General features: G+C 53.0%; 1 protein-coding gene and 1 non-coding gene across 5 annotated transcripts in view; one reads left to right on the top strand and one right to left on the bottom strand.

Moving 5' to 3' along the window:
- The window catches only part of AGO2 (argonaute RISC catalytic component 2), a 95056-nt gene extending 68147 nt beyond the window's left edge, over positions 1-26909 (bottom strand). For 2 of the 4 annotated variants that reach the window (XM_072949781.1, XM_072949780.1), the window contains exon 1: positions 26727-26909. In XM_072949781.1, the coding sequence (XP_072805882.1) occupies positions 26727-26748 (22 nt within the window). In that variant the 5' untranslated portion in view covers positions 26749-26909. Of the gene's footprint in view, positions 1-10455; positions 10526-25985; positions 26184-26726 lie in introns of those variants that run through there. The other 2 variants (XM_072949782.1, XM_072949785.1) reach the window with 2 other exon arrangements.
- Positions 24228-24301, top strand: TRNAD-AUC (transfer RNA aspartic acid (anticodon AUC)). The gene has a single exon. It is a non-coding gene; the product is annotated as a tRNA-Asp (tRNA).
- Positions 26910-27925: the final 1016 nt, after the last annotated feature.

Consider the following 27925-nt stretch of genomic DNA (forward strand, 5'->3'; position numbering starts at 1 on the left):
TCACAGGAGGCAATTCTGACTACAGGAGATTTTTAAACTTCCCTAATTGCTCGATAAACTCAAAAATTTTCAGACATAACAAACTCACAAACCTGAAAATATTAACCTGATACAGAGTTTAAATTAATAAGGTTTTGTTAACAACTCCACCTGGAAAGCGAGCAACACCTGTGAGTAGACAGTACGCACAGGAGACCAGCAGCCGATACACAGGGAAGACACACGCAGCCTTCAGCCAATGAAGCACACACACACACAAGCTATGGTTGTCTGCCTGACGTCTGTAAGAGCTGGAAAAAGCAGCCACACTTGTCCAAGCCAGGCGGTTTCTTTTTAGGCGGGGGGATATATATTTTTTTAATGGAGGTACTGGGGATTGAACCCAAGACCACGAGCATGCTAAGCACGTGCTCTACCACCGAGCTGGGTGGTTTTTAAAGTATATTTCAGAAATCTTTTAAGTCGTGTGTCTTTTGATCTGGTAACTCATCATCCAGATGCTCACCCTAACACACTCAGACACCTGCTGTACCTAAGAGCGTTTATCCTGGTGTGTCATAACAGAAGACTGCCAGCGACGTAAATGTCCATCGGCAGAAAGCTGGCTAAACGAACCATTACGATAATGTACTGACACCACACATCCACAGTTACTACATGGAAAGACGTATGGGTGGGAGGAAGTTTCAGAACAGTGTCTGATGCAATTGTATTTGTCCTTTCTTCACACACACACATTTGGTGGATGAATGGGAAAGCCTATGGAAGGATTAGAAAACAAAATATTAACAGTGATTATTCCCAAATGATCACACTGTGATGGGTCTCTCTGGCCCTCTCTATGCCTCTATTTTTTAAGTGGGCATCTCACATCCATTATTAGAAAAACAATAATAAAGCTATTTTTTAAAAACCTACAAGATGTAGGCACAGTCATTACTCCCATTTAATAGATGTTCACACTGATTTAAAAACGTGCCCAATTCAGGATTCAGGTGGGCCTCAGGATTTAAGATTCCCATCTGCATGTTCCAGATGAACAAAGTGAGACTTGCAGGTTAAGCCCCCCACCCACGCCCACAGCTGCAGACCCAGAGCAGCAGGCAGCCTGTGGGCACCCAGCTTGGAGATGGCACTTGGGGGTCCGAGGGATGGGCAGCCACCGCCTCACTTTGCAGCCGTGAGGCCTGGGAGGATGCCAGGTGCCTGCCAGTGCCTGGGGACGTGCCAGAGGGCACCCAGCCAGCCAGGACACAAACCTAGGTGCCTCAGCCCCAAAGCTTATCACACTCTTCTGCATTGTTGCTGGCAGACATGTTACTTGAAATACAAGATTAAAGTCCTAACTTGGGTTTTACATCCCAGATAAAGGGAATCATACTGGAATTGCATAAAAGAAAAAAGCAACTCAGAAGACCTGTTTCTGCTCATTTGTAAACACGCCCCAGGGCACCACCCCGGCGGGACCCGCTCCTCCATCAGCCGTCTGACTCAGGAGGGGATCCCCCTTCTCCCTCCACACACAGCACATGGTTGACTCACTTTCAGAGACGTTTCGAAACCACCTCATTTACGTACACACACGCGGGGATTCTGCTGCTGAGAGGACACGGCGGCTTCCAGCGTGGCTACACATTTGGGGCAGGTGGTGTGTGGTATCTGCACTGATGCGGTGGGGGGCGGTCTGCACCAGAAGCCACATGACCCGGATGGGGCAGTGCACCAAACTACAGGGGGCCACCGCGTTTCCTCCATTCTTAAAGAAAAGATCCTGCTGGGAGCACACCTCTCCCTCAGGGCAGGGCCCCGTGAGCTTCCACAGGAACGCGCTGGGGTGCTGGGGCAGCCGAGCAGTGCGGCTGGGCGCCTGCTTCCCCGACAGCGTTTCTGGCGGCGAAGCTTGGCCACAACAGGCATCCAAGGCTTGCCATCCCTGGGTAACTAAGAATAAGTCAGCATAAATCAGCGTTCAGATATCTCCAGCTAATGCAAATCCGCTGAAACCTGATCCATCAGTGTTGCCTTGTGAGGCCTGACGAGTTTTAACAGAAAAGGAATCGGGAAGGAAAAAATGACATCAAGAATGAAAAACGGGGGAGAGCACAGCTCAGTGGTAAAGTGCGTGCTTAGCATGCATGAGGTCCCGGGTTCAATCCCCAGCACCTCCATTAAATAAACAAAAGAGCCCAACTACCCCCCCCACATAAATAAGAAGAAATTGCTACTTAAAAAAAAAAACTGCAATCATAGCTCTGTCCCAGAGAGCAAGTAAGTGAAGTCTTTCTTCTGCCTTGAAAAGAACAAATGTCTATTCCTGCCAGCTAGGGGGTGACACCATCAACAGGTTCCCTACCTGCTAATACACCGCGTCTCTCAGCCCAGGGCCGTGTGAGCTGCCGTCCAGGGAACTAACTGCAGGTGAGCCTGGACGCGCAGGCAGTGGTCAGTCATTCTGCGCGGTCCCCCTGCTGGACGTCCAACAGACACCCTGAACCCTGAGGTGTCCCAAACCAAGCCCTGCCCTCCCCCAGACTGGCTCTCCAGACACACCCGTGCTCACACTCGGTCCCCCTCCTCCTCCCCACCCCTCTGCCCAGGCTGGCCCCCCAGATGCCTCTGAATCCACCTGACAGGGTCACCAAGACCCGCATCATTAACAACTCCACATGCACCAGTGTCCCTCTTAATCACGAGGCCACTGCTCAGGCCAAAGTGCTGCTGTCACCAGTACTCATCCCAGCGGGCTGACGGGCGTAGTGGGCTGTGACGAAAGCTCTCTGGTAGAGTCTCACTTCCTTCGTCTCCCCGACCTGGCAGGGTCTGGTTACCTGTTCTTCTGCAGCAAATGGGCACAGGCTGCCCAGCCACACTGCCTGCACAGGCAGCAGGCCGCCCCGTGGGCTAGGAGGGCGGAGGGGCAGGAGGGAGCTGCGGGCGGCCCCTGGAACGCCCCCAGGCCTCTCCTCCAGGGCGGAGGCACACTCAGCCCCACTCTCCGGCTGGCTTCTGGGAACAGAGCATTAAGCCCTCACACCCCTAGAAATTTACACAAAGTACAAATAAATTTCCACTGGGTTTGGATTCCTGTAAGAGCCTTTACGTTTTGGGTCTGTTGGTTAAAGAGCTTCATGCACTCTCACATACCCCTCTGTGGTCACCATGTTTCGTGCAATGAACACAGCCTTTCTTTCTACTAGGATAAAACAGAGCTTAAAAATAAACATTACAAAGGAAAAACTTCGGCCTCTCCTTATGCCTTTTCTTTGTGATAAACACGGTTGCTTGTTATACGTCAAAATATTCCCAGCCTGGATAGATATCTACAGGGTCGTGTCTGCAACACTGCACACTGTAAAGGGAAAAACTGTTTCCTCTCAATGATGCATTTAGAAATCAAGCGTTTCAACTTAGATTTTGTTGTAAGAATACTCCCACGTTTATTTTAAACTACAGTCACGGTATTTTGAAAAGAAATGTTATTTTAAGGCTAATACAACAAGGCACACATTGAACAGCAAGCATTCCGGTGCCATTACCAGACCCCAGGACGCTCCTCACACAAGAAAACCACCTGAGAAGACTGAGCCAGACGGGCTTCAGCTTTAAGAAGTAAAGCTGCCCGCACCCTTCAGCGAGGCTCCTGCAGCCAAGGCCCGCGGCTCAGTCCAATTCAGCCAAGAGCCGATTCGACGGTAATCCCCTCAGTTGGAATGAACACAACTCCCAAGGGGATACTTAAAAGCAAATTTACCAAACGACAGGAATCGGAAAATTCCCGATTTGTACAACTAGGTATTTTAAACGTCACTTCTAAATAGTGGCATCCTGCGGAGGTACAATTTTTTTTCAAGTCAGGATAATTAATTAGGAGTAAATTTGTTGAAAATCAAGCACATAAAACCCCCAGGACTGCTGGGCCTCTTTAATCAATTCTTCCGTAAGAGAAACAAGCTTACCATTTAAAGTAAATAGAAATGTTCTGTGTTCCTCAGAAGACTGAAAACATGTAAAGAGACTCGCACAAATCCTGGCCTGTGGACAGGGCCAGATGCAGAGTGTGACCACCACGCTGAAAGGACACAACCATGGCATGTCCCTCCACGTGCGGTCCCAGCCACCAGCTGGACTTCCATGCACCCCCCAGGGCCTCTGCAGCTGGGCGAGGACTGCAGGCTGGGTCTCCTGAGTCCTGGTGGGCCCCCTGAGCAGCAGGTGGAACCCCAAATGTCATTTGTGGTTGGTCACACCTCAAAGCGAAGTATGCCAGCGCCCTCAAGCTCAATGCCAAGTTTGGAAATCTGGGTTCATGAACACACATGATATGATCAGGGCCAGTTTTTTTTTTTACCATATTAAAATTCACATAACATAAAAATTACCATCCTAACCATTTTAAATTGTACAGTTTAGTGACTTTTAGTACATTCACAATGCTGTTACAGCCATCATCACTGTCTATTTCCAGATCATTTTCACCCCAAAAAGAAACCGCACGCCACAGCAGTCACTCCCAGGCCTCCCACCCTCAGCCCCAGGCGACCACTTTCTGTCCCAATCCTTTCACCCATCCTGTGCCCTTCACGCAGAGGGACTCCCTCCCAGCATAGCTGGTGTCAGCATCTCCCTCGGGGAAGTTCTGACATTGTCTCCAGGAGGGGTTTGTGGCAGACGGGCTGGGGGCCCTGCATCTGGGGCCCCTCCCACCCAACGTGCACCACCTGCCCTGGCTAAGGGAACAGGGGCGAACTTCCACGGTAACGTGCGGTTCAAAAGAGGTGTGTGTTTCTGCTGCTCACTCTTCTAGGATCCTGCCTCTGGGAGGCGAGATGGAGCAGGAGGCGCCAGCTGTCCAGGCCCGTGAGAGGACCCAACCATGGTGGCAAAGCTGTCCAGCCAGCCTGCAGTGGCCCAGGTGAACACCCCGCAGGCCTGGAGGCTCAGGCCATGAGCAGATGCTGTCTGAAGCCAGAGTTCCCGCGTACTACGCAGAAGACACCCCAGAAAGCAGTCACCCCTACAACACGAGTGGCCAGCGTGGGCTTGGCACCGCAGGGAAAGTCAGAAGCAGGTGCGGCCTCTGCTGGGCAGTTAGCTGGCAGTTAACTCTCAAGAAGCTGAAAATCACACAGGCAAAAGAGTTCAGGCATGCTGGAAGCAACAGCTAATTGTGTGCACAAGTGCTGACCCAGGCGCATGCACAGCAAACACGCACTGGGGAGAGCCAAGCACTAACTGGTCACCGGGCGACGTGAAGGGGCAGCCGCCCCCCAGGGCCACAGGGAGTCCGTTCAGAGACACACACTGAAGGACGCGTGGGTAAGTGACGAGACACGTGGATTTCTTCCAAGACTGCCTGCGTGACGGTGCTTCCTGAGGCTGCGTGATGAGCACAGAGAGACCACGAGACTTTCCTTCTATGCACATTAGGAAGTTAAAAGTGCCTTTAAAGGATAAAAAAACACAACAGCTAGTGGGGAGATTCTCAAAGTGGATGAGATTCCCACACAGAGCAAGTGTGAGCGGGTCCACGACAGCTGCAGAGTACAGTGGCAGAGTCCAGGCTAGGGGAGACACACTCTCCCCAGCAGGGACACACGGGGGACCTGCCACCAGCTCTCACCAGGATGGCTCGTTGCCTGAAACCGCAGGCGATGCTGTGGATGAGCACACAGGCTTCTTCCAGGGGAGGGTCTGGAGCTGCCAGGAGTGAGGGGTGGGACGGCAGGCTCTGCAGCGGCCCTGGGAGCCACCCACAGCAGCCTCACGTTGGTCCAGACCCACTCCCTACACAGCTTCCTCCTGCCCGCGGGCTTGCACAGGAAAATGAATGATCATAAACCCAGCTGATGAAGGAAAATGGAAGGAACTTTTTGAGAAAGGAGGGGAAGCTACAAGCCTGCAGGGGGCCTCAGAGCCAGCCCAGGGGCTAAGAGAAAACGGGAAAGTTAACAGCTCTGGCACAGGGAAGCCCCGCAGGCTTGCTGAGGTCCGCAGTAGAGGGTCATGTCAATTAACTCCTGCAAAATGAAGAGAAGTGCAGAAAATAACTCTTCCCCCACTCTGTTTAATATTCCAAAACTTCAAGTCTTGAAATATACTAAATATGGCCAATATCGTAAACACATTATGCAGAATACGTCGTTGTTCCATGCTTACAACTCGGTCATGCTCAGAGTTTGCCTTAAAAAAACCTTACAGCTCACAAATAGTTCACTAAAAACAAGATAAGATTTTCCCATAATCACATACACAGAAGTAACACTGAAGGACACTGTTCTTCAGAACATTATCGGCATTTTAATTTGCCCGAAGGAAGCAGGCAGACTCTAATCTCGAAGGAGGGGCTCAGTGAGACTCACAGACACTGCCCTCCACCCACAAAGCAGACAAGAGTGGCAGTAACACTCTCCAGAAGCCGATGTGCTCAGAACACTGAAAGGCCAGCAAAACCATCCTTATGACCCTGATAAAAGAGTCACACACATTTATTAATCCTGGCAAGGCTTGAAGGCACAGCAAATTAAGAATTTTATAATTTAAAAATGTAATATTTGGAAATGACCCCAAATTTCCATTAACAGATGAATAGATAAAGTGTGGTCTATCCCTGCAGTGAAATATTCTTCAGCCATAAAAAGGAATGAAGTTACTGACCCATGTGACGTGGAAGGACCTTGGGAACACTGTTGGGTGAAGAAGTGAGCTACAAGGCCCACATCGTGAGCTCTGCCATAATAAAGAATGAAATTACGCCACGGGGAGCAACGTGGATGGACCTGGGGATCACCACAGAAAGTGAAGGAAGCCAGACAGAGACAAATGTCATATGATATCACTTAGACATGGGATCTAAAAAATGATACAAATGAACTTATTTACAAAACAGAGACTCACAGGCACAGAAAACAAACACGGTTACCAAAAGAGGGGGATAAATTGAGAGTTTGGGATTAGCAGATACCAACTACTGTATATAAAACAGATAAACAGCAAGGGCCTGCTGTGCAGCACAGGGGACTGTATTCAGTATCTTGTAACAGCCTGTGATGAGAAGGAACATGTATGTGCACAGCTGAATTGCTGTGCTGCACACCAGAAACTAACACAGTGCTGTAAATAAACTGCACTTCAATTAAAAAAAATCCACATCTTGTATAATTTCATTGGTATGAAATACCCGGAACAGGCAAATACACGGGACAGAAGGCAGAGCAGTGGCTGCCAGCAGCTGGGAGGACGGGGGCAGGGAGTGACAGCGAAGGGTCCGGGGTTTCTGTCTGGGGGATGAGCTACGCCTGGAACCAGGTAAGAGGCAGTGGCTGCAGACATTATGAACGGACTTAAAGCCCCTTAATGATACACTTTAAAATGGTAACTTTTATGTCATACGTGTTTTATGCACACATGTACATCACACCTGGTGTGTCCTCAGCACTGAGCTCCGAGCCCCCTGGAGAGGAGTTGGTGCCTTCCTCTGTGACTGTCAGTGGGGAAACGCCCACTGGATGAACCCCGGGCACTAACAGCACCTTCAGACCTTCAACAACAGGTAGCATCACGGTGCTAATCTGGGGCTCTGAGAGCTACAGCTTAAGAAAATAAAGCTGCTGTTTTTCGGAATATCAGTGTTAAACAAGACAGAGATAACAATCAGAACATGGGTTCTTACAGCCTTCTTCCCCCATCAATCACCACCTCCATTCTCACTCGCCGCACCTTCTGGGAAGGCCGCCACCGCTGTCCAGTGTTACAACACCAGCTCCTCAGGACGCTGGCCATATCAGCCTTCATTCTCTTGTCCACAGTCATCAGCAGAGACCCCAACAGCCAGTCACTCTATCCCCCTTCTGGGAGCTGCTCAGGCCAGGTAAGCTGCCCACAGGCTGGGGGGGATGGCCAAGCTCGCAGGGGACCTGAGCAGGTGTGGCGCAAGCCGAAGAGGTCACGGCTGGCGGCACACAGCATGTCACTGTAAACCTCACCCGAGCTGAGCTGCTCGGCCACCCAGGCAGGCACGGGCACCAAGCCAGCCACCGAGCACTGCACTCTCGTCCAGCAAAGCTCCTGCGCTCTGTGGCCAGTGACCTACCATCCCTAAAACTCGCCGGAGTCCTAAACGCTAAAGGGGCCAGATGGAAGCAGTAAGGGAGGGGCTTCTCTACCAGGTTTACTACTTTTCAGCCCCTCCAAAGAGCGACACCAGGGTCACACGCTGGCTACAGAACGGGCTGAACCTATGAACACCTGAATGGGCACCTTCAGGGTGCTCTCAAGGAGGGTCCCGCACACAGGATCAGCACAGCTGAGCAAAGGAGCTGATCGCAAAGCCCTCGTCCAGTGTCAGGTCTGTCAGTCCACCTGTCCATCCAACCACCCATCTGTCCATCCGTCCACAGTGTCCAGTGCTTCTCCCACCCACTCAGCACCTCCCACTGCACCGTGAGCTCTCTCCACGGGCGGGACCTGCGGGTCCAACCAGCACCACATCCCCGGGACCTAATGCCCACCAGCCCCCTATTCTATTAACCCTGTGCCTGCTCAGTGCACATCAGGGGAGGCGCCGGGGCAGGATCACCAGCCCCTGAGGGGCAGGCTGGTCATATGGTGGGGGAGACAGGCTGCGAGGTCACAGACAACACAAAGAGAAGGAAACAAATGCTGGGTAACAAGCCAACTGCCTGCGGGCTGTGGGGAGAAGACCACGCTATTCTGCAAGGTTTCGTATGAAACCTTATTTGAGCAGATCCTGGAAAGAAGGAATTTCCAACCACTGGAAAGGGGGGAGGGGACTGCATGGCAGCCACAGAGCCACACGGCCAGAAGTGCGGCGGGTGGCACCGGCGGGGCAAGGTCCTGGCTCCTGTTGCTGCTCCAGGAGTCAGAATATGTTCTATAAATAGCCGGCAACCTTTGAGACTGTCCAAGTGGGCAGTGTGACCTCAGGAGGGCCTGGGCCGGCCTGCAGGACTGCTGTGCGGGACCATGGCCGCTCCCCGCTCCCACTGCAGTCTAACCGCTGGCTGTTCGCCTGCCTCCCCCACCAGATTGCAAGCTCCCCGACAGCAGGAACTGTCTGTTTGGTGCCCTTTCTCAGCAGTATCCAGGATGGGATCCAAAACCAGAGTAGGTGCTCAGCACACGGAGGGGGGCAGGCAGGGACGGGCACACTGCAGACCTGAGCGACCAGGAGCGTGGAGGACGCCGGGCTGATGCCGGCAAGGCTGCTGTCCTCATCCCTGGGCCAGGGCCGTGACGAGACAGCAGGCAAGTCGGCACAAGTCCACCGACAAGTTTCAAACGCCCAGAAGTGACTGCCTGCTGATGAGAATCAGCGAGAAGCCCCCTCCAAGCAGGTCACCCACCCACTCCTAAGTTTTCTAGAGCAGGTCAGAACCCCCTACTCCCGGCAAAAGCACACAGATGCTTCACACACACCCCCAGCAACAAACCTCCAGGTGGGGAGGGAGGGACACACTTTATTTTTAAACACAACAGTGACCAAGAACAAGGAGGACTGGTGGCAGGAAGGGGCAGGGTCGTTTTCTAGGCCCACAAGACTGTGGCGAACTCCTCCTGGATTCCAGCCAGGAACGGAAGCCCGTCCAAGCTGACAGCCCCGCTAAGATGAAGACGCCTCGACGTGTACTTAGACTCTCAGAAAAACCCATCAGCACCTGCTGGCAAAGGCAGGCTTTCTTAACAGGACTTTTAGAAGCACTTCATAAAAAGCACAAGTAGAATTCAACAAACTAAAGACACCACTCACTAAAGCTGCCTATTTTCAAAAAGCAGTCTGAGACCTGAGGGAGAGCCAGTACTCCACCAAGAACCCAAAAGCAATCACTGAGCAATCACTGAGAAGCCAGGCCCCACTTCCATCCACGTCAGAGATGGGCAGCCCTCTTCCCTCCCACAGTCAACCCCATGGCCTCTGACCACACCTGCTCCGAGGAACAGGCCATCCAGGTCTGTTCCAGCCCAAATCCAGCCTGCGGTCCCAGCTGGGCCGTGCAGAAGAGAATTCAGACTCCACATCAGACTGTCTCCTTTGGGTGGTTTTATTAAAACATGCTTGTAAATCATGATACAATTTAATTAAAGTGGAGCGTCTCTCTGACACACTCTGGAATTAAGTATTCACATGCAGATGATTCTGTAGAGTGAAACAGAACAGAATGCAACGCAACATTCTCCTAATTCAGCAGGTCTCCACGAGTGGTCCTGGGAAGTCCTGGGGGGTCTCCGAGGCTCTTACAGGGGATTCCCAGTCAAAACTATTTTCATCATAGCACTGAGACGTCACCTGCCCTTTCTGTGCTGACAACTGCACTGGAGGTTCAACCACAGGGGAAACTGCAAGCGGGCCTGACACTCAGGAAAACAGCTGCAATGATAAAATTCAAGCTTTAACATGAAAATTGGAATCGTGGAAACTTGTATTCATCACGAACTTACAGCTTCCAAATGATTCAAGACTTCTGATGAGAGAAGAGGTGATTCTACGAACTTGATACTTGACTGTGTGCCATGTTTGGAAGACCTGCAAGCTCAAGGCACCAAATCCTCTAATGACTGGCGCATGACATCACAGAGTCACCCCTGGATACAGATGGGTTCACACTGCAGCCGTCAGGGTTTCCTACCCTGCACAGCAACTAGCCTTTAGGAAACTATGACTTGCTGAGGTCTGGTGTGGCTGCAAAGAACACCCACGACCATGCAGAAAGGCCACAGGTCTGTGTGAGGCCAGACTTTCTCAACGTACTTCAACCAAAACTACACGTCCCAGCAGACTGAATGCAGAAATGAGCTGCTGCTTCTATCACGAAAAACCTCAGAGAGAATCACAAAAATGGGGAACAATACCACTCTTTCCAATACTTCTTTTTCTAGTTTTAAAAAATTCTTTCATAAAAATATTTTAATACATACTGAATTTCTTGTCAGTACATGAAATATTTTTAACCATCTCAATTTCAGTTTCTAATACCGTAAGTATTACTAGATACAACCCACATGAACAAAGGGTCCTTGGGGTCCTTGATAATTCAGTCTGCAAACACAGGGGTTCTGCCTCTGGTTTCTCCAAGAATAAACACAGTAGCAGCAAATACCAGTGACATCAGGGGACCCCCAGCTACCGAAGTGCTGCAGACACGTCTGCTCCGGTTCCCAACAGGCAATGAGAACCTGGACACAAGGCAGCTGGCAGGAATGGCTGGTCCAATCCAGCCCAGGCGACCGCAGTCAGCCCGCACTCGGCTACCGTCCGGAGGCCCACCTGCATGGCTGACCAGAGACAGACCCACCGCCGCTGCCTGTCTTGCTGCTGTGAGAGGTGAGGGACAAGACTGCACCCACAGCCACGCTGTCTGGGAAACGACCAAGTAGAAAAGGGAACGGGACATATACAGAAAATTTCACCAGAATAAACACAGAAGCAGTCCACGCTTGTTCCAAAGGGAATGAAAGGATCCACAACAGACCCCAGTGGGTTAAGTGCACTTACAAATGTCTGTGGATCACCCTAGTTCATACTCTCCTAAGGTGCACAGCTGGGAAGGAGAGGGTGGTGGGGACACAAAGTCCGTGTAAGCACCGAACCCTCACAATCCTCTAACACAGGGCCCTGTGCCCCAGTGCACGTTTCCTGTCCTTTTTTTTTTTTTTGAGGTTTGGCAAATCATCACGTTATCTCAGAGTGCAGCCAGTTACTTCAGTTTAAACAACTATTTATCAAGTGCTCAACTCAAAGACAGCAAACATCATTCACCTCAAAATACATACAACTTCCCCAGGGAGAGACGTGAGCAAACAGGTGCCCTTCACCACGTTCAGTGAGCAAGCAGCTCTCTCAACCGGCCCCCAAGCAAGAGCCTCACAGGGACCACAAGGCTCCTCACCACGCACGGCGGGCGGACTCCACGCGCCAGCGCGCTGCACCTGTGCAGGCCGAGGGCTGGCGGCCCGCACAGCACAACCAGGGGGCCACAGGGCCCCGCGCAGCCACGGTACGTCCCCTTCGGCGGTGGCTCACTGGGCCACCTCCCCCAGCCCTGCCCTTTTCATTCTGAAGTAAAAAAGGGGAAATGGTACAGTGGGTCCAGGAGCTGCGTGTTAACAAGGCCTTCCATCCTATCACCCCTTCCTGGTCCTCAACCTCCAAGAAAGCACGTCAAAGTGACCGGACGTCAGAGCGCGGCAGGGGCGGTATCAGAAAGCGTCTGAGATGCTAGCCAGGACAGTTAATGAAAATTTCTCACGGAGCACAGTGAGGGAACCACAGCCCAGAACGGACTCAGAAATCCACAGTTTGGAAAAAAGCAAAAGTAAAATTCAAGTCAATATTCACTAATTCAAAACAGCATCCCCTACCCCCAAATCAACTGCCTGCTCTTTGATGAAAACACCATAAAATCCAAACCCACTTCACTCCAAGTCAACGCTCTCCTTTTATTCCTTAATGAAGTTGGTGCTCCTACAAAGACCTGGCTGGCCAAGTCCTGTACGTCTGCACGATTACGGAAAAGCCACGCAGCTTCCCTCCCGCGGGCTCACCCGCCTGCCTGCGGCCCTCCTGGGTCTAACGCCCAGGCAATGCCCTAGTGGGTCAAGGTCCTAGAACCTCGGGTGGCTGCCCAGGTCTGAATCTGGGCTGCTGTGTGGCCAGCACCTCTGTGTGCCAGTTTCCTCACTTCCAAAAGCGGGGAGGATGACAGGTCCCGGCAGGGTCAAGTCCGCACAAGTACAGCACTTTTTAAGGGGCCTGGTACAGACAGCCCGACGTCCACGTGAGCTTCAGCTCCTGCTGCTTCTGAGCTCTCCTCCCTCCCCTCAGTCTACACCCAGCAGCTGCAGCCACTTTACTGAGTGCCTCGGACGTCCCCCATGTGACCCTCATCAGCGCCCGCCCACACACAGACCCACAGCCACGCCCTGCAGCCCTGTGTCTTACTGATCCACCACTACTTACTTCCTAAGTCCTGTAATTGTGCTGCAAATAGCACTTTTAGTTTTAAGGGTTAAGGTTATTGGTTGCCAAATGCAAACATTTTAAACAGACCACTTTTAAAGTAAACAAAATTGTAATAAAGTGGATGGTGACAGGGCAGCTTGCAGGGTGCAGGTCCTGCTGGCTCAGGAGTAGCCAACCTGGGCCAGCTGCCACCAGCAGCCTGCACCTGCTCTCGGTCCCCACAAGGTGCCCAGGGGTGTCTGCCGAGCACATGGCACAGCTCTCGATACTTAAACAGCCGTCTGAGCAGCACAGGCTCCAGTTCACGGCCAAAGCACCAAAACAGAGTGGGGCCTCTCCACCAGTCCATCAACAGCAGCTCTTCTAGGCACAGAATGAAAAGGCGCCGAGTCAGGTCAGAAATAGTAGTTTCTGTGGACTGTGGCACATTTTTGGGGGTAAACACAGGTTGAGTGAAATTTGAGCACGCTCAGAGTGGTTTCTGCCTTTTTTAAAAGCTGGATGAAGCTTCCTCCTACAAGTGACCGTCTCCAGTTCCCTATTCGGTTTTGTCACACGCAGAGATGGTCCCCTTCTGTGCACCGTGGAGTCCATCCATGCAGAGGGCTGCTCCAAATTAAAACACACTACTGAGCTATAGCACTAAGGAGCCTGCTTTGTTTCTTCCAGGACTTTGTTTGGAAATAACTTTGACAATGCCCAGCAAGCAATGGGGACCAAAGACGGAAAGCCACTTAGAAGAACGCAAGAAACCTGTTCCCATTCGAAGAAAGGTAGTTAATGAGAAGCACACGCCGCATCACTGAGCTGCATCAATTTGTAGCCTCTCATCTCTAACATCTAAACCAGAGAAGCTCACCCTAGAGGCCGTGCCTTTCTGGAACGTGATGGAAGGTCCTGTGGACTGACCGACATGCTGTCACATAGGCTCGCTCTAAGGGGGAGCGGCCCACACAGGGTTTGCAGAGTGGACTACAACCCTGCGCCGGCACCCGGGAGCCAAGCCCTGCACGGCCCCCCTGCCCTGTCGTGCAGGCAGGACAGGAGCCTCCCCGGACGCCGGACCACCGCCCCCACCGCCTCATCCACACCCGCCTCCTGCAGCCTCCCCAGCCCCAGGCAGCACGCGCAAAGACATGCCTCCAAGCGTGATTTCCAAACTCCTCTACCCAGGGCTGATTCCTCAAAGGAGCTGCGACATTTCTTCCACCCACTGAAATAATCACTAGAATAATAAGGAACACGCACTGAGAGCACACTCTGGCAGCAGCAGGCACCTTCCCCACGTTAACTCATTTTACCTTCACAACAAAGTGCTCATTATGATCATACCAATCGTTACATTAGTTACTACGTAATTAACAATCACAACAATAATCACAACGAATCAGCACAACTAACATTTGTTAAATCTCTATATTGTATGTAAAATATATCACCCTGGCGATCATCAAGATAGCTCTGTGATACATAACTTTACATTAACACATAGTTATTAATTATAATATCAATTGGCACTATCATTTCTTATGTCTTGGCGCTAACTGTTTATACCCAAGTGCCTGCGTGTTTGGGAAGACTGGGTGTAAAGCACGTGGAAGGGAGTGGGGAGAGGGGGCCCGGCGGGGGGCTCTGGGTGACGGCGTGCCGACTGCGCCCTCCGGGCTACACGCCGAGCGCGACACACACGTCACCCTCTGGTTAGCAGGTGTGCTTCTCCCAGTGATGCGAGCAGTAATTCTGAAACTGCTTTCTGTACCTGCTAGGTCTGAATAAATAAGCTAATATATTGTGGATAGTGAGACCCAGGCTTCTCGCCATCTGAGAAAGTTCTAAATAAGGAAAGAGGAAATAAACCCTGCGGCAGTGGATCTGAATCAGAAATGCCAGTGTGAACTCATGGCTCTAACACACATACAGGTGTGCGTGCATGTATGTGAGGACAAATACATGTACATCCCATGACCATGGAGAGACCACAGGCCAGGACACCCCGGGGCAAAGAGCACCCTCAGCACCCAGACACATGCTAGCTTCTCACACGGAGCCCCAACAGAGAGAACCAGGGCTCCTTGCCTAACCAAACTGGGGCAGGGAAACCCAAGACGGGCCCGGAGCATCTTCGGTCCAGGAGGGAGAGAATCAGAAAATGATGGGGTGTGTTGAAAGGACAAGGGCACCACCCTGAAAGAGCTCCCACGTCAAGGTCACAAGAGACAAAGAGGAGGAGGTGTCACAGGCTGGAGAGGTGTGAGAGCAAGCGCAAGGCGGCCCCCAGGCTGGGCGGGGGTGCAGACGTGGACGCGGGGTGTGCGGACAACGGACACTGGTGGGGCTGCAGCCACACTAAGACCTTGGGTCCAGGCGGCAGCAGCACACCGTGCTAGCCTCCTGGCTGTGGGGCAGGGCCACTGAGCGTGCTCCACGGTGATGCTGGGGAAGCTGCTCTGGGAACCTTGTATCACTTCGGCTGCTTTCCTGCAAGTCTGAATTTATTTCAAAATAAACAGCTAAGAGAACATTCATGAATGCAATGAGATGATGCTGCAAGTGACAGGGAGGGAGCAGCGGGCAGGACTGGCAGGATGGCTGAGCGGAGGGGTGGTGACGTGGGGCTCCTCGTGCTTTCCCTCGACCGCTCTGGACACCTAAAGTTTTCCTCATTAATAAGTCCTTTGAACTTTCTCTCCAAGTCTGTAAACTCAATGCACATCTGCCCGCTTCTGTTAGCACGCTGCACCGCCAGTCACCCGCGCCCGGAAATGCATACATATATGTGTGTGTGTGTGATATATATGTATGTATTTCCCAGACCTCTGGTCTCCCTCAACCCCACTCTCCACCCCCACCCTCGGTACCTCTCCATGTGTCACTTCTCACCTGTTCTCTACCCACTACCAGCGGTTCCTTAGAAACACACTTGGCACACATGTGTCTCCCACACTTGCTCCCCGGTGTTCTGGGTTAAAACCACAGTGTCCAGGGTGGCCTCTGCCCCTGGGCCTGTGCGGCCCCTCCCAGGCCCCCGACCGGTCGGGCTCCACCACATTCCCTCTGTAATGTACTCTCCTCCCGTCTGCCCTGAAACACCTGCCATCTCCCACGGATTTGTGGGGACCGTGGGATTCTCTACTATGTTCCCGACTCAGTCAGCTCGGGGGGCAGGGGCCTCCGGACTGGCAACCATCCCTGCTCCCCCAGCACTGGGCACGATGCCCAGCGCACGGCTGGCACTCAGCATTCGCTCGAGGAGGGAACACTTGACACCAGGCACACAGGCCTGACATGGGTGCTGACTCTGGTGCTCCGTCCCACCTGTTAAAGTATGTTCAGCTTTACTGTTTGCTGTAACTGTCCAGGTTCCAAATGTACTCTAAACTCTGGCATACAGAAACGGATGCACCTTGTATCCTAGGTAGAGATGGGCAAAGCATGTTTAAATCATTTTTCCCCACTTTGGTAAATATAAGATACTCCAGGAATGATTTATTCCATTAAGAGCTTCACATTCTAAAACGCTGTGATGACAACAGTCAGTGTTGGTGAGGGTGAAACTGCTGCTGGGGGCAACGCACGGCGCAGCCACAGCCGGCAGCGCAGCCAAGCCCAGCAACTCCACTGCCAGGCGTGTGCCCAGGAGAAATGAGCACCGGCGCCACACGCCAACTTGTGCATGGGTGTTCGCAGCAGCACCAGTCACAGCAGCCGGAAGGCAGACACCACCCGAACGTCCACCAACAGGCGGATGGATCAACCAGCTGTGATACAGCCACATAACGGACGCTTCAACCATAGAGAGAAATCAAGTGCAGATACACACTGGGACATGAGCCTTGAATACACTGTGCTCAGTGAAAAGAGCCAGACAGAAAAGGTCATACATTTTAGATTCCATTTACGTGAAATACCCAGACGAGGCAAATCCAAGACAGAAGGCGGGCTGGAGGTTGCCAGGGGTGGAGGAGCGGACGACGGGGTGTGGCTGCTTAGTAGGTACAGGGCTTCCTTCCAGGGTGACGAGGCTGCTTCGGAGCTAGACAGAGGAGACGGCAGCACAACGCTGCGGATGCACCAAATGCCACTGAACCGTTCACTTTAAAATGGTTTATGCTGTGTGAACTCCACCTCAATTTACAAAAAGAGGCTATGGCATTTTGAAAGCACCTTCCCTCTGAAACACCTTTTTTCTTTCCCTTTGTTACTGTGCAGACACGCTTGTCACAGACCACGCAGCACAGGACTCCCTGACTGATGAGCGAGCGCCCGAGGTGGGGAGTGTAAAAGACACTTCATTTCAATAAAACATGCAAAAACAACATGTAAACCACGCTTCAAATGAACGCCTGTTGGAAGGACACTGGGTGCCAGCAGATAGCCTCCCAGGGTGTGTCTTACAAACCACAGCTTACACTTCGTCCTAAAAGCACGGGTGGGGCTGGTAACCCGCCACTGGAGCGCCCCACCCTCACGGGCCCCAGGGTGCACACGATAAAGCCATCTGGGCACCTTCTCCTCTCTGATAAGCCCGGACTGAGGCTCAGCCCCCTTCTCAACACGCTGCCCTCAGCACCCGAGACTTCTCAGCCACTCATCATGTCAGGTGAGATGCTTCCCTGATGGAGTGAGATTTAAATCCCTGAAAAAGTCAACCCACTTCTTGGATTTTCTTCTAAAGACAAAAAGGAAAAAAAAATTAATGCCACCCAGAGCTCCTATAGCTTCACAACCAAATTTCTCATCATCTTTTCTACTTACTTCATAGCATTCACTTTTCAGAGAATGTTCACCCAAGACATGCACTCCAGAGTCGCATCACTGAAGGAGGTCGCCGAAACCACACCTCTATCTTCAGTCCCAAGTCTGCCCTGCCCTGCCCTGGGACTCACACGTGTTAATGCGCTCCAGCCTCGCACGGAGGGAGGTGTGCACCCCCTTCTACAGATGAAGACACCAGGCTACAGACAGGCTCCTCAGGCTCCACAGCCCGGGGGTGGGGAGAGGCAGCGCCCACAGACAGGTGCCTTCCACCCAGCACTGGCCACCCCTTAGGCCCGTCTCCTGAGGGCGCAGCTGGACAAGACCCACGGAAGCCAAAAGGGAGGCGGCCAGCCTGGTCTCCCTCTGCCTGCAAGGCCAGGTCAGCAGTCAGGCTCAGTGTCACATGCACTGACTCTACCAACACCTACAGCCAACTTCCCCACGGGGTTGGGGGCAGCCGAAAGGTTAGGGGGATGGGATGGAGGAAGACGTCACCATCTGCCCGCTGGTAACTTATGACCTTCCTTTCCCATGCATGCCCACTGTCTATTTAAGTAAATCAATTAGTTAGTGGCCCCTCTGGTCCACTTCCCTCCAGACTGCTTGGCACGCCCACCCCGTCACATTCCACTCCAACCCCCTCTGCTGAGGACCGAAGAGTCTCCAGGGTTTCAGGGCAGGCTAGGTGCAGGGTCACGTGTACACAATTTTCAAGTCAACAGATTTAACTTAAAACAATAAACATTTAAGTGGAATAAGCATTTAGCAAATGAAAAGAAAACATAAAGGTGGACAACGGAGAGAGATAAAAGATAACCGAGATGGTCCTGGACAGCAAATGAAGGGGACTGACCCCCACCAGCAACACACAAAGTCAACAGCACGGATTTTTTCTCCTGGACCCACGAGAAGCACCGCCTCAGACGCAGCATCCCTGTAAAAGGCAACGCAGCCCCGGGGCTCCCCCCCAACCCCCACCCGTGGTCGGTGTCACTGAGACCAGCACTCTTCCCAGGCCACCTGGGGGGTGACCTTGTCTCCCACCTTGATACGGGCCTCCCTGCGCTCTCCTCCACGCCCCTCTCCTCTGCATTGACCTGCCACCAACAGGGGATCTCACTACATCCCCACCAGACACATGAAGACCCCCGCCACCAGGCTAGCCCACCCTGTCCTGTCACACCTGCCAAATACTCTCAGAGGGTCCCCACTACCTACAGAACCAAAAAGCTCCACCCTCGGCACACCTTCCAGGTACCCCCAGCATCACCGCCAAACCTCCTCCATCGCCCTCAGTGCCAGCCGGAGCCAGTCTCCCTTCTCAACAGTCGTCCTGCCTTCATGGCATTCACTGACATTCCTCTGCCTTCAGGACAGACCCAAAACTGAACAGCTGACTGGGGAAGTCTTCACTGCAGAAGCAGAAGAGCAGCGTTGTACAAGCTCTAACAAATTAATGGAGCCTAACAATCCATGATCAGTGGCAGCTAATATTCACACCAAAAAAGAGCCAAAACCCCAAAATGTAGAACCTGCATCAGAGCAAGCCTTTGGCTCTGACCACTAACTGGCAGGAAATCCACACGGGACAGACGAGCACACTGAGTTACACCAAGACGACGCACTCAGCCGGCCCCAGCCCGCAGGAAGCCTGACGGCAGGCCCAGGCCCACCCAGCAGCAGAGGGCAGTGGGGAGAGGGGGTGCACGGGGCAGCTACTGGGTGCGGCGCGCCTTTGGAAGGAGAGGACAAAAACGTCCAAAATCAGACCGTGGGGATGGCTGCACAAGGCTGTGACCGTACTAAAACACCCGAGCCTCACACTTCAGATGGCGACCTGTGTGGAGCCTGAGTTATAACTCAGTGAAGTTCTTATTGTACAAAGATACTGAAGAGGCACATCAACCAATCACAATGTGGGTGTTACTTGGGACCTGATTTGATCAACTATTAAAAATCCACAACACACGAGACACTGGGCAGATCTGGACACTCACTGTGTGGTCCAGGCCACTGGTACCAGGGGTTACACGAGTGGGGGGAGCAGGGGAGGAAGAGAACAGACACCCTCATCTTGTAGAGGTCTCTTCTGGCACATTATAAATTAATGAGGTGACGGCTGGGGCTGCATCAAAACAAGGGGCAGGGACTGTGACGAGGGCTCTCGATGAAACAAGGATCTCTGTGAGGCTGGTGGGGGCAGGACACATGCTCTTCCATCGGCTCACACCTCCCAGCCTTCCCGGCTCAGTCCCTCCACTCTAACCTCCTCCAGGTCGGCTCCCTGCCTCCACCCACCCACAGGGGTCACAGCAGAAACTCAGCCAGCCGACACCCTCCTCTGCTCAGTCCCTCCTGGACTCAAAGGCCCTCCGCAGGCTCCAAGCTCAGCCTGACCTCCCTTCCTCCCCTTCTTCTGGTCCCTGCTCCAGGCTGGCCATCACGAGGCACCTGCACTGACCACCATTCAACACCCCCGGCCCTGCTCTCCTGGCTTTCCAGTCGCAGGTGCCCAGACACACTTGCTGACCACCTTACCCGTGCATGTCTTGTTCTGTCCACCTCCCCACCCAAGTGCTTCTGACTGCTCATCTCCAAAAGCTTTCAATGCCTACAGCTCCAGGTTAAGCTGTAATTACCAGTCTCAGCCACTGAGACACCCTCCTAGTCTACTGACGTTCCTGCAGGGAGCCACGTGTGTAACATTCAGCAGACACACTTCTCGAAGCAGCAGCATGCAGAAGGAAGAAAACGTCCCCAGCGACGTCCCTGCCCCAGTCACTGGCGGCCGCTCTAGCATCACCACCACGTAGAATCACAAGCAGAAACTGTCTTGTAGCTCACACGGTCGGGACTGGGCTCGTCACTTGGAGACAGAGCCTGGGGCTCCCTCGGCATCACTCCAGGCCACATGACCAGGCCAGGCGGCCTGCCTACGGCGAGCCCTGTCTGATCAACTCTGCTGGGAGCACCAAGGCCAATCGTTCACTCCCCTGATGTTTAAAATGTGTTCTTATCCCTCACAGTTTACAAAGTAAAGACCCAGAGGCCAGCCAGGAGGGTCATGGAGAGGAGCAGCCAGGAGCCGGTGTGCGCACCTGATGGAAGGCAGAGGGCAAGAAGCTACTGTGCGCAGAGTAAACAGCAAGGATTAACTGACTGCAGCAGGAACCGTAATGAACAGGAGGCATTTCTGGTGGCCAAGCACAAGAATTCGCCCGCATTCTCTCATCTGATCCGACCACCTCTACCGTCAGGCGTTCACTCTGCACAAGGAGGAGACTGAGGCTCAGAGAGGCGGAGTGAAGCGCAGTCACAGAGCCAGGAGTCAAGGCCGTGCTCTGGGTCCGTGTCGTGGGGAGGGGCGGCGTGCCGGGGTGTCACGGCAACAACTCTCTCCCGGGAGCTCCAGACACCGTGACACCGGGGCTTTGCCCAAAGTTAGCCTTTTTCTCACTCCGCATCTTCCTTTGCTTTCTCTCCAGTTTTTACTTGGACTTCTTTGCTCCTTTGTTCCTACAAAAACCAAACGGTGCCACCACCTACCAGCTCTAAGTCCAGGGAAACGCTCGGCTTTCTCTCGCTCTGCTCAGCCTACCAACTGGAGGGACCACGTGCCACAGAGTGGCCGCGGGGACACTGATGACACCAGTGCCACTAGGACAGGAGCATCGGTCACTGTCTCTGAGACTCAGGCAGCCACCCAAAAGCACCAGCTCCAAGCACCACAGTCACACCAAACGCCACCTTCATATGCTGTACAGCTCAGTTAAAGCAAGACTGACCCCGGGGCCTGGGGAGGTGGTGAGCGAGCTCCAGTGCGGGGCCTCCCACCATCCAAGTTCACGAACGAAGGGCACAGAGCACCAACCTCGCCTCCGGCCGTGTGAACAGGCTGCTGGGTTCAGGCTCTTTCCCAAACGAACGTGACACTGTCAGGGTCTGCTCCCAGTGGTTGTGTTATTTTACTTTGACTCAGAGCTGACAAAACATCTCAAACGACTCTGACCTATGAACATTTTTATTTTGACCTGTTATGTGCAACTCTCAGAGTTCCAGAGCTCAGAGCTGAAACACTCAGAAATAACTTGAAAAACCACGAAACGCTGCCCCATGAGTGACCGCACAGCAGGCAGCAGGACCTGAGAATCAGTGGGCTCCGTTACAGCGAGAGAGAGCCAGGTGAGAAACCACCTGGATCCCTGTGCCAGCTGGCTTTAGCCCCGCTGCAGTTCTGTGCGTTTGCTGCTACAGGTTCTCAAAGATGGACACAAACCAATTTTCCTTGAGAATTCACTGACGTCCCCAGTGATCATCTTTAGAAGTCTCCTTCTGCCCCAATTCTAAGTGAAGCCGTAGACAAGTTGTATCAGAGCAATAAGGAACCATAAATTACAGCCAAAGAAAGGAGTGTTGGTCATCCAATCAGACCTTTAAGCTTTAGCAGAAAAGGGAACCACAGGTGAACTTAACTCCTGCCGGCGCACCGGCTGTGCGCAGCCCCAAACCCCACCTCCAGCGCCGCCTCCAACCCTCCACGACCAAAGGCCACACGACTCTCCTCCCAAAAGCCTGCTGGTCCTTCCTTATTCCTTATTTTTATTAACATTCACCTTCTGCCAGTAACAAAGCTAGATGCAGTGACACCCTCTTGTTCAAACTTCAACAAGCGGGGTCAGGAAGGCAAGGCTGTGGCCAGCACCCCCTAGCCTCGTGGGCCCTTCAGACTCACACCCGGCCTCACCCGAGTGAAGCTCCCACACACCTCATTTCACCCTCGGGACAACCTGAGGCCCACCACACACCGGGGAAGGAAAGAATCCATCAAATTTGAGGAGGAGGAGAGAAACCACACAGGAGTTGCAAGCATCACGCCTGTTCTCCACACATCACATGTTCCTTCTGCTGAAAGAGCGCCAACTAAAGAGCGGATTCCACTGCACCTGAAAACTAAGGCTGCAAAGTGACCCGTCCCAGACATGACTTAAGGTGAGTGTGTCAGAATTAAAGTCAGGAGCAACTGGGTCTCCAATCAGCCTTCTCCAACAAAACACAGGGACGCTGAACAAGGGGGCTCTTCCTAGAAACAATCACAGAAAGAGAACTGGGTGGGGGAAAGGAGGCAGTGGGCGAGACAGACACATTCTGAAGAGAGATCTTAGCAGCGTCGATGTCTTCACGCGGCGGGGGGGGGGGAGCACTAGCTGTAGAGTCTAGATTAAAGAGCCTCAAAGACAAAACCACAGTCAAGTGTGCACTTTTATTAAAATTCAAGGATCCAAAACAATCAACTGTAAACACACTTCTGAGATAATGAGAGAAACTGACTCTGCGCTGTCAAGTGCGGTAATGGGCTTTGGGTTCAAAATGTCCCTGTCCTTCAGACACGGTACTTAAGTATTCAGGGTTCAATGACAGATCTGGAACTCACGTTATAATATTCCTGTAAAGAGAAAGGGGCACATTTGAGGCAATTGTGGAAAATCTTGGTGACTGTTGAAGCTGCTGACGGATAAATAGGAGCGTACTGTACCGGTCCCTCTGCTTCACTGTGCTTTACATTATTTCACAAAAGAAACTATTTTAAAAAATCAAGTGATACATTTTGAATGCTCATAATAACAATTCACAAAACACAAATATATTTTATTGGCCTGGGACACTGCAGCAGTGTTGCATAACAGATTATAAAGAATAAACCCAACTGGCACAAACAAACTTTTGACATTCAAACCAGAAGTGACCAAGAAATAATGCTCTGCTTCTGAGAACTGCCAAAGCATTAGGAGCTGAACCTTTCACATCTTTTTTTCTTACACATTCATTTAAATCCTTTTCCAAGGTTTGTAACAGATTGAACAGGACTTTGCACAACCACCTAGCCACGCCTTCCAGCCTGCAGCAGCCCCGCAGGTCAGAGGGCCGTCTGCTGGGTGGCAGAGGGACACCATCACTGGGAGACGGGGCATATCTTCATTGAGACAACTGGGGCGGTGGGTGGGGGAAAAGCTGGGTACAGGAGGTGTTAATTGACACTAGACACCACGGTAAAAGTCCGTCATTCTCAAAGTCACCATCCTGTTCAGACAACTTGCAAACAAGACAACTTGCAAACAAGAAGTTACTCTGTAGCAAAGCTGTAAGGGGTGTAACACGCAGGAGTCCCAGCACAGTGAAACGGACAGAAACAATTTCCTTCCAACAGGCAATAATGACATTCAGTTTAAGACCCTTAAGTGGTTTAAAAAAAAAAATGTGACTGATCATCCATGAAGGTTCAGGGTCACGGAAGAATCCACCCATCCTAAACCAGGAGCACTTTCCAACAGCTCAAAAAACTAAGAAACAGTAACACACCTAAGTCCAGATATCAATTCATGTATGTAACAGCATTTGTAATAGGTAACATAGGCCTAGCAAAGGCTCTTGTTTTTTAAATTAATTTACTTAGTAAATCACTTATAAGTGTATTAAAATTCAAAGTAGCAAAACGGGAGGGTATAGCTCAGTTGGTGGAGTGCATGTTTATCATGCATGAGGTCCTGGGTTCAATCCCCAGTTCCTCCATTAAAAATAAATAAATAAACCTAATTACCTCCCCAAAATAAAAAATACAAACTCGAAGTAGCAAAACTACTTGTAACTTTTTTCTACAATCCAGATCAAATGTCTTTTTATTATTCTAAATTAGGGAATACATTAAAAGAGTTTCACTGAAGAGACTCTTCCAAAAATTCCTTTAAAACAAAATTAAAAGCCTTAGTATGTAGAATAAAACTGATCTGCACCACAGCCTTATAATTACAGCACACTGGTACAGCCTGAAATTTGGGTTCTTTCCCATCCTGCCGCTAGCCAAGAACTATCCTACAGACCCATTTAGTTTTTTCAACCAGAGCTGTCCAATTTCAGGGCAGGTTGACCTGAGAGCACTGGGGCCCTCTCCCCACCATGCCACAGTGCAGGGACCCACACTAGAGCAAGATTCTTCCAAGAGCCGTTAAGGACCTGAAATGAACCTGGAGTTCCAGAGAACTAACACGTTTTTTAAAATGAAATAGATAAGAAAATATCCCCATACAGAGCACACAGCACAGGGTTAGCAGCACTTCCTGAAGCTCTTGTTTCAATCATATTTAAGCACACGAGTCCAGTCTACACGTAACAGGTATTTGTTACTGTGGGTCAAGGTCAAAAGGACTGCGGGCCACTTCTCTAAGAAGAGTGTACGGAGAGTCAGCTTGGAGTCAGACAGACCATCCTAATGCTCACTGGCCATATGACCTTCCCAAGGTTCTTAACCTCTGAGCCTCTGTTGCCCATCTTCAAGATGACCACCATCAACTTAACAAGCTGTCCAACAGATTAAAAATGTAAGACACAACACAAAAGCTTGACCTTCCTCGAGGTTCTTCACTTCTTCTGGGCCTTCAACTTGTAAACTGAAAAATCTTGGGGAAAAAACGTGCAGTGTAGCGGCTACCACTGGCTTGGATCAGCTGGGAGAGCCCCACTCAACTAGGTGACAGAGCTACCCTGGCATTTTATGGGCATGGGTGGGGGCGGGGGGGGTGGACTGCCCACCCAGGGTTTCAAGAAGCCAAGTCTACCCCCAAAACCATGACAACAGAGCCTAAGGCCATTCCCCACTAGGGTTGAGTCACCTCTCAGGTGTAGGGGTAAAACCATTCTTCCATCAAATTGCTGAGAGTCCGTAAGGATTTAAAAGTTGGTCAGGCTCAGCCTTGGAGACGTTTTCTAACTAAATGACATCAAAAAAAGAAGACACTGAGTATTCACAAGGCTTTGTGAACAGACACAGCAATGGGGGAAAACGTCAAAGGACCCAAATGGCACAGGAGGGCCTAGAACAGGTGGGGCCAGGGCCCCATCAGCAGGAGGGGGCGGGGGCCCAGGAAGGGGGAGCACACCTAGCAGAAGTCAGGACCAAGCCCATCCAGCAGGGCCTGCAGCCCGCTGGAGCCTGGTGGACAAAGGGGACAGGATATGCCCTGTCCAAGTGGCAAGGCCAGCGGGAAATTTAGGAGCCACGTGCCTGGCGGGAAAGGGAAAAAAGCTTTACAACACTTGACCATATTCTTGGCTCAGCAAGTCAACTGCCCTTCTATTCTGCATCCCCAAAAAAGTTGAAAATAAAAATTTTAGTGCCTTAAGTTTTTGAGAACTTTTCTAAAGAAAGAGAGGCTGACTAGTTAGAAAAGACGCTAAGGAAATCAACACATCTCCTTACCTTCCGCTAGTAAATTGTAAAAGGCAATTAGCACTTGAATAAGGAGCCGGCGTGTCTGGAATGAAAATGAGACGCACGCAGTTCTAGGGTTTTAGGGTGCCGCTTCCTATTCCTCAGTCTACAGTCCTAACTCCCAACAAGAACCGGCCAAAATTCAGCATTTCCAGACTTTCCTCCAGAGAAGGGGCCCCAGAAGTGCTGGCAAAAAGAAAAACGAAACTGAGAGCGCTCCAGGCTCGCCGCGGCTCGGTCTGCGCCGGAGCGGCCGGTCTCCTCCGCGCTCCCGGCCCGGGCCTCAACACCCTCGGGCGCTTAGAGCCCGGCCGCGGCCGCGGCCCCGCAGTGGGGCCCGGGCGCCTGGCGCAGGAGGCCGGGGCCGCGGCCGGGCCAGGCGCGCGAGGCGGGCGCCCGGGCCTCGGGCCTACACGCGGGCCGCCCGGCCCAGTCCCCGCTCCCGCCCGGTCCCAGCGCGCCGGGCCGCGGCGCGGGGAGGGCCCAGGCCGCGCAGGGCGCCCCGACGACTCGGGCCCGAGGAAGCCGGGGCTGCGCGTCCACCGTGGGGCCGAAGAAACGGTCAGCAGCCCGGGCCGCCCCGACCCCCGGCTCCGGCCCGCCGCCCCCGGCCCCCGGCCCCCCGCCCGCCGCCCGCGCCGTGCTCGCGCCCGGCCCGCCAACCGCCGCCGGCGCCGCGGGGAGGAGCGCGCGAGCGGCTGGGCCGGCGCCCCGAGCGCGAGGACTCACCGGGGCCGGCTCCCGAGTACATGGTGGCGCCGCCGAGGGGCTCCGGGGCCGAGGGGCGGCCGCGCGCGCGCGCCACGGGCCCCGACGCCGCGAGCCGCGAGGGAGCCGCCGGCCGCACGATCCGCCCCGGCACGGCCGCTCAGCCAAACAGGTTTACCCGACGCGGCCGGGGCGGCGGGCGGAGGCGGCGGGCGGGCGGGCGGGCGGGGGGGAGGGGCGAGGGAGCGAGGGAGGGGGAGGAGGGAGGGGCGAGGGGAGGGCAGGCGGGGGCGGGGGCGGGCCCGCGCGGCGGCGGGGCGGGGCGGGGGCCTCTGGCGGTGGAAGGCGGGGGCGGGCGGGGGATCCGGGACGCGGGCGCGGGCGCGGGCGGCGCGGGCCCGGTGGCGCGAGGCCCCGCCGCGGGGGTGGAGGCGGGGCGGGGGGACCCCTCGCAGCCACTCAGAAGAGCGACGTCTCCTCCGGCTGGGCGGAGCGGGCCGGCGCGGCGCTGCCACCCGAGACCGGGAAGAAAAGAAAAGAAAACACACCCCTTGTTTCCTCGTCGCTCCCTGCTCGCGCGGGAGCCCGTTCTGGCTGCTCGCGGGCTGGACCCTTCCCCACCCTGAGCCCCCCCACCCGGCCGGGTGAACCGGGCACCGTGTTGACGTGGTGGTGGCCGCGTCCTGGCGCATCGGCATCTCGGCCAGGCTTTTTTTAAGTTATTAACGAAACACGACTGTCACGAAGCTTCCTCCCGACCCGGAGCTTGAACTTGAATGCGCCCCGGCCCTCGCGCACTACCACACCGCCACCTCCCGGCCGAGAACCCAGATAATCCGTGTAAAGAACTTCTTGGTCAATTTTAGCTGCTATTAGTGATCAGAGCAAACTAAAACTCCTCTTCCAGCCCTCAGGGCTTCCCAGTTTCTCTGTCTGGGACCCTTATCGGGCCCCATCATGCTCCTCCATGCGTCTCTGCCCCGCTTGGGCCGGGACGTTCTCCCTCCTACCCAGATCCATCCATGAAGTCCCCCTGGGTCCAGCTGTTTTCTGAAGGCTCTTCCAGGAAGGCCAGCCAGAGGTCACTTCTTTTCTCCCCTAGCTGGTGGCTAGTTAGAAACCAGAAAGTGAAATACAATCCAAAATTGACTGTCATCTTTTTTTTTTAACATATTTGCCTGCTCATTTCTTTATCCTATTAGCATGTATTATCTGCACAC

Source organism: Vicugna pacos, chromosome 25, assembly GCF_048564905.1.
Source record: "Vicugna pacos chromosome 25, VicPac4, whole genome shotgun sequence".
In the NCBI taxonomy this organism is placed as follows: Eukaryota; Metazoa; Chordata; class Mammalia; order Artiodactyla; family Camelidae; genus Vicugna; species Vicugna pacos.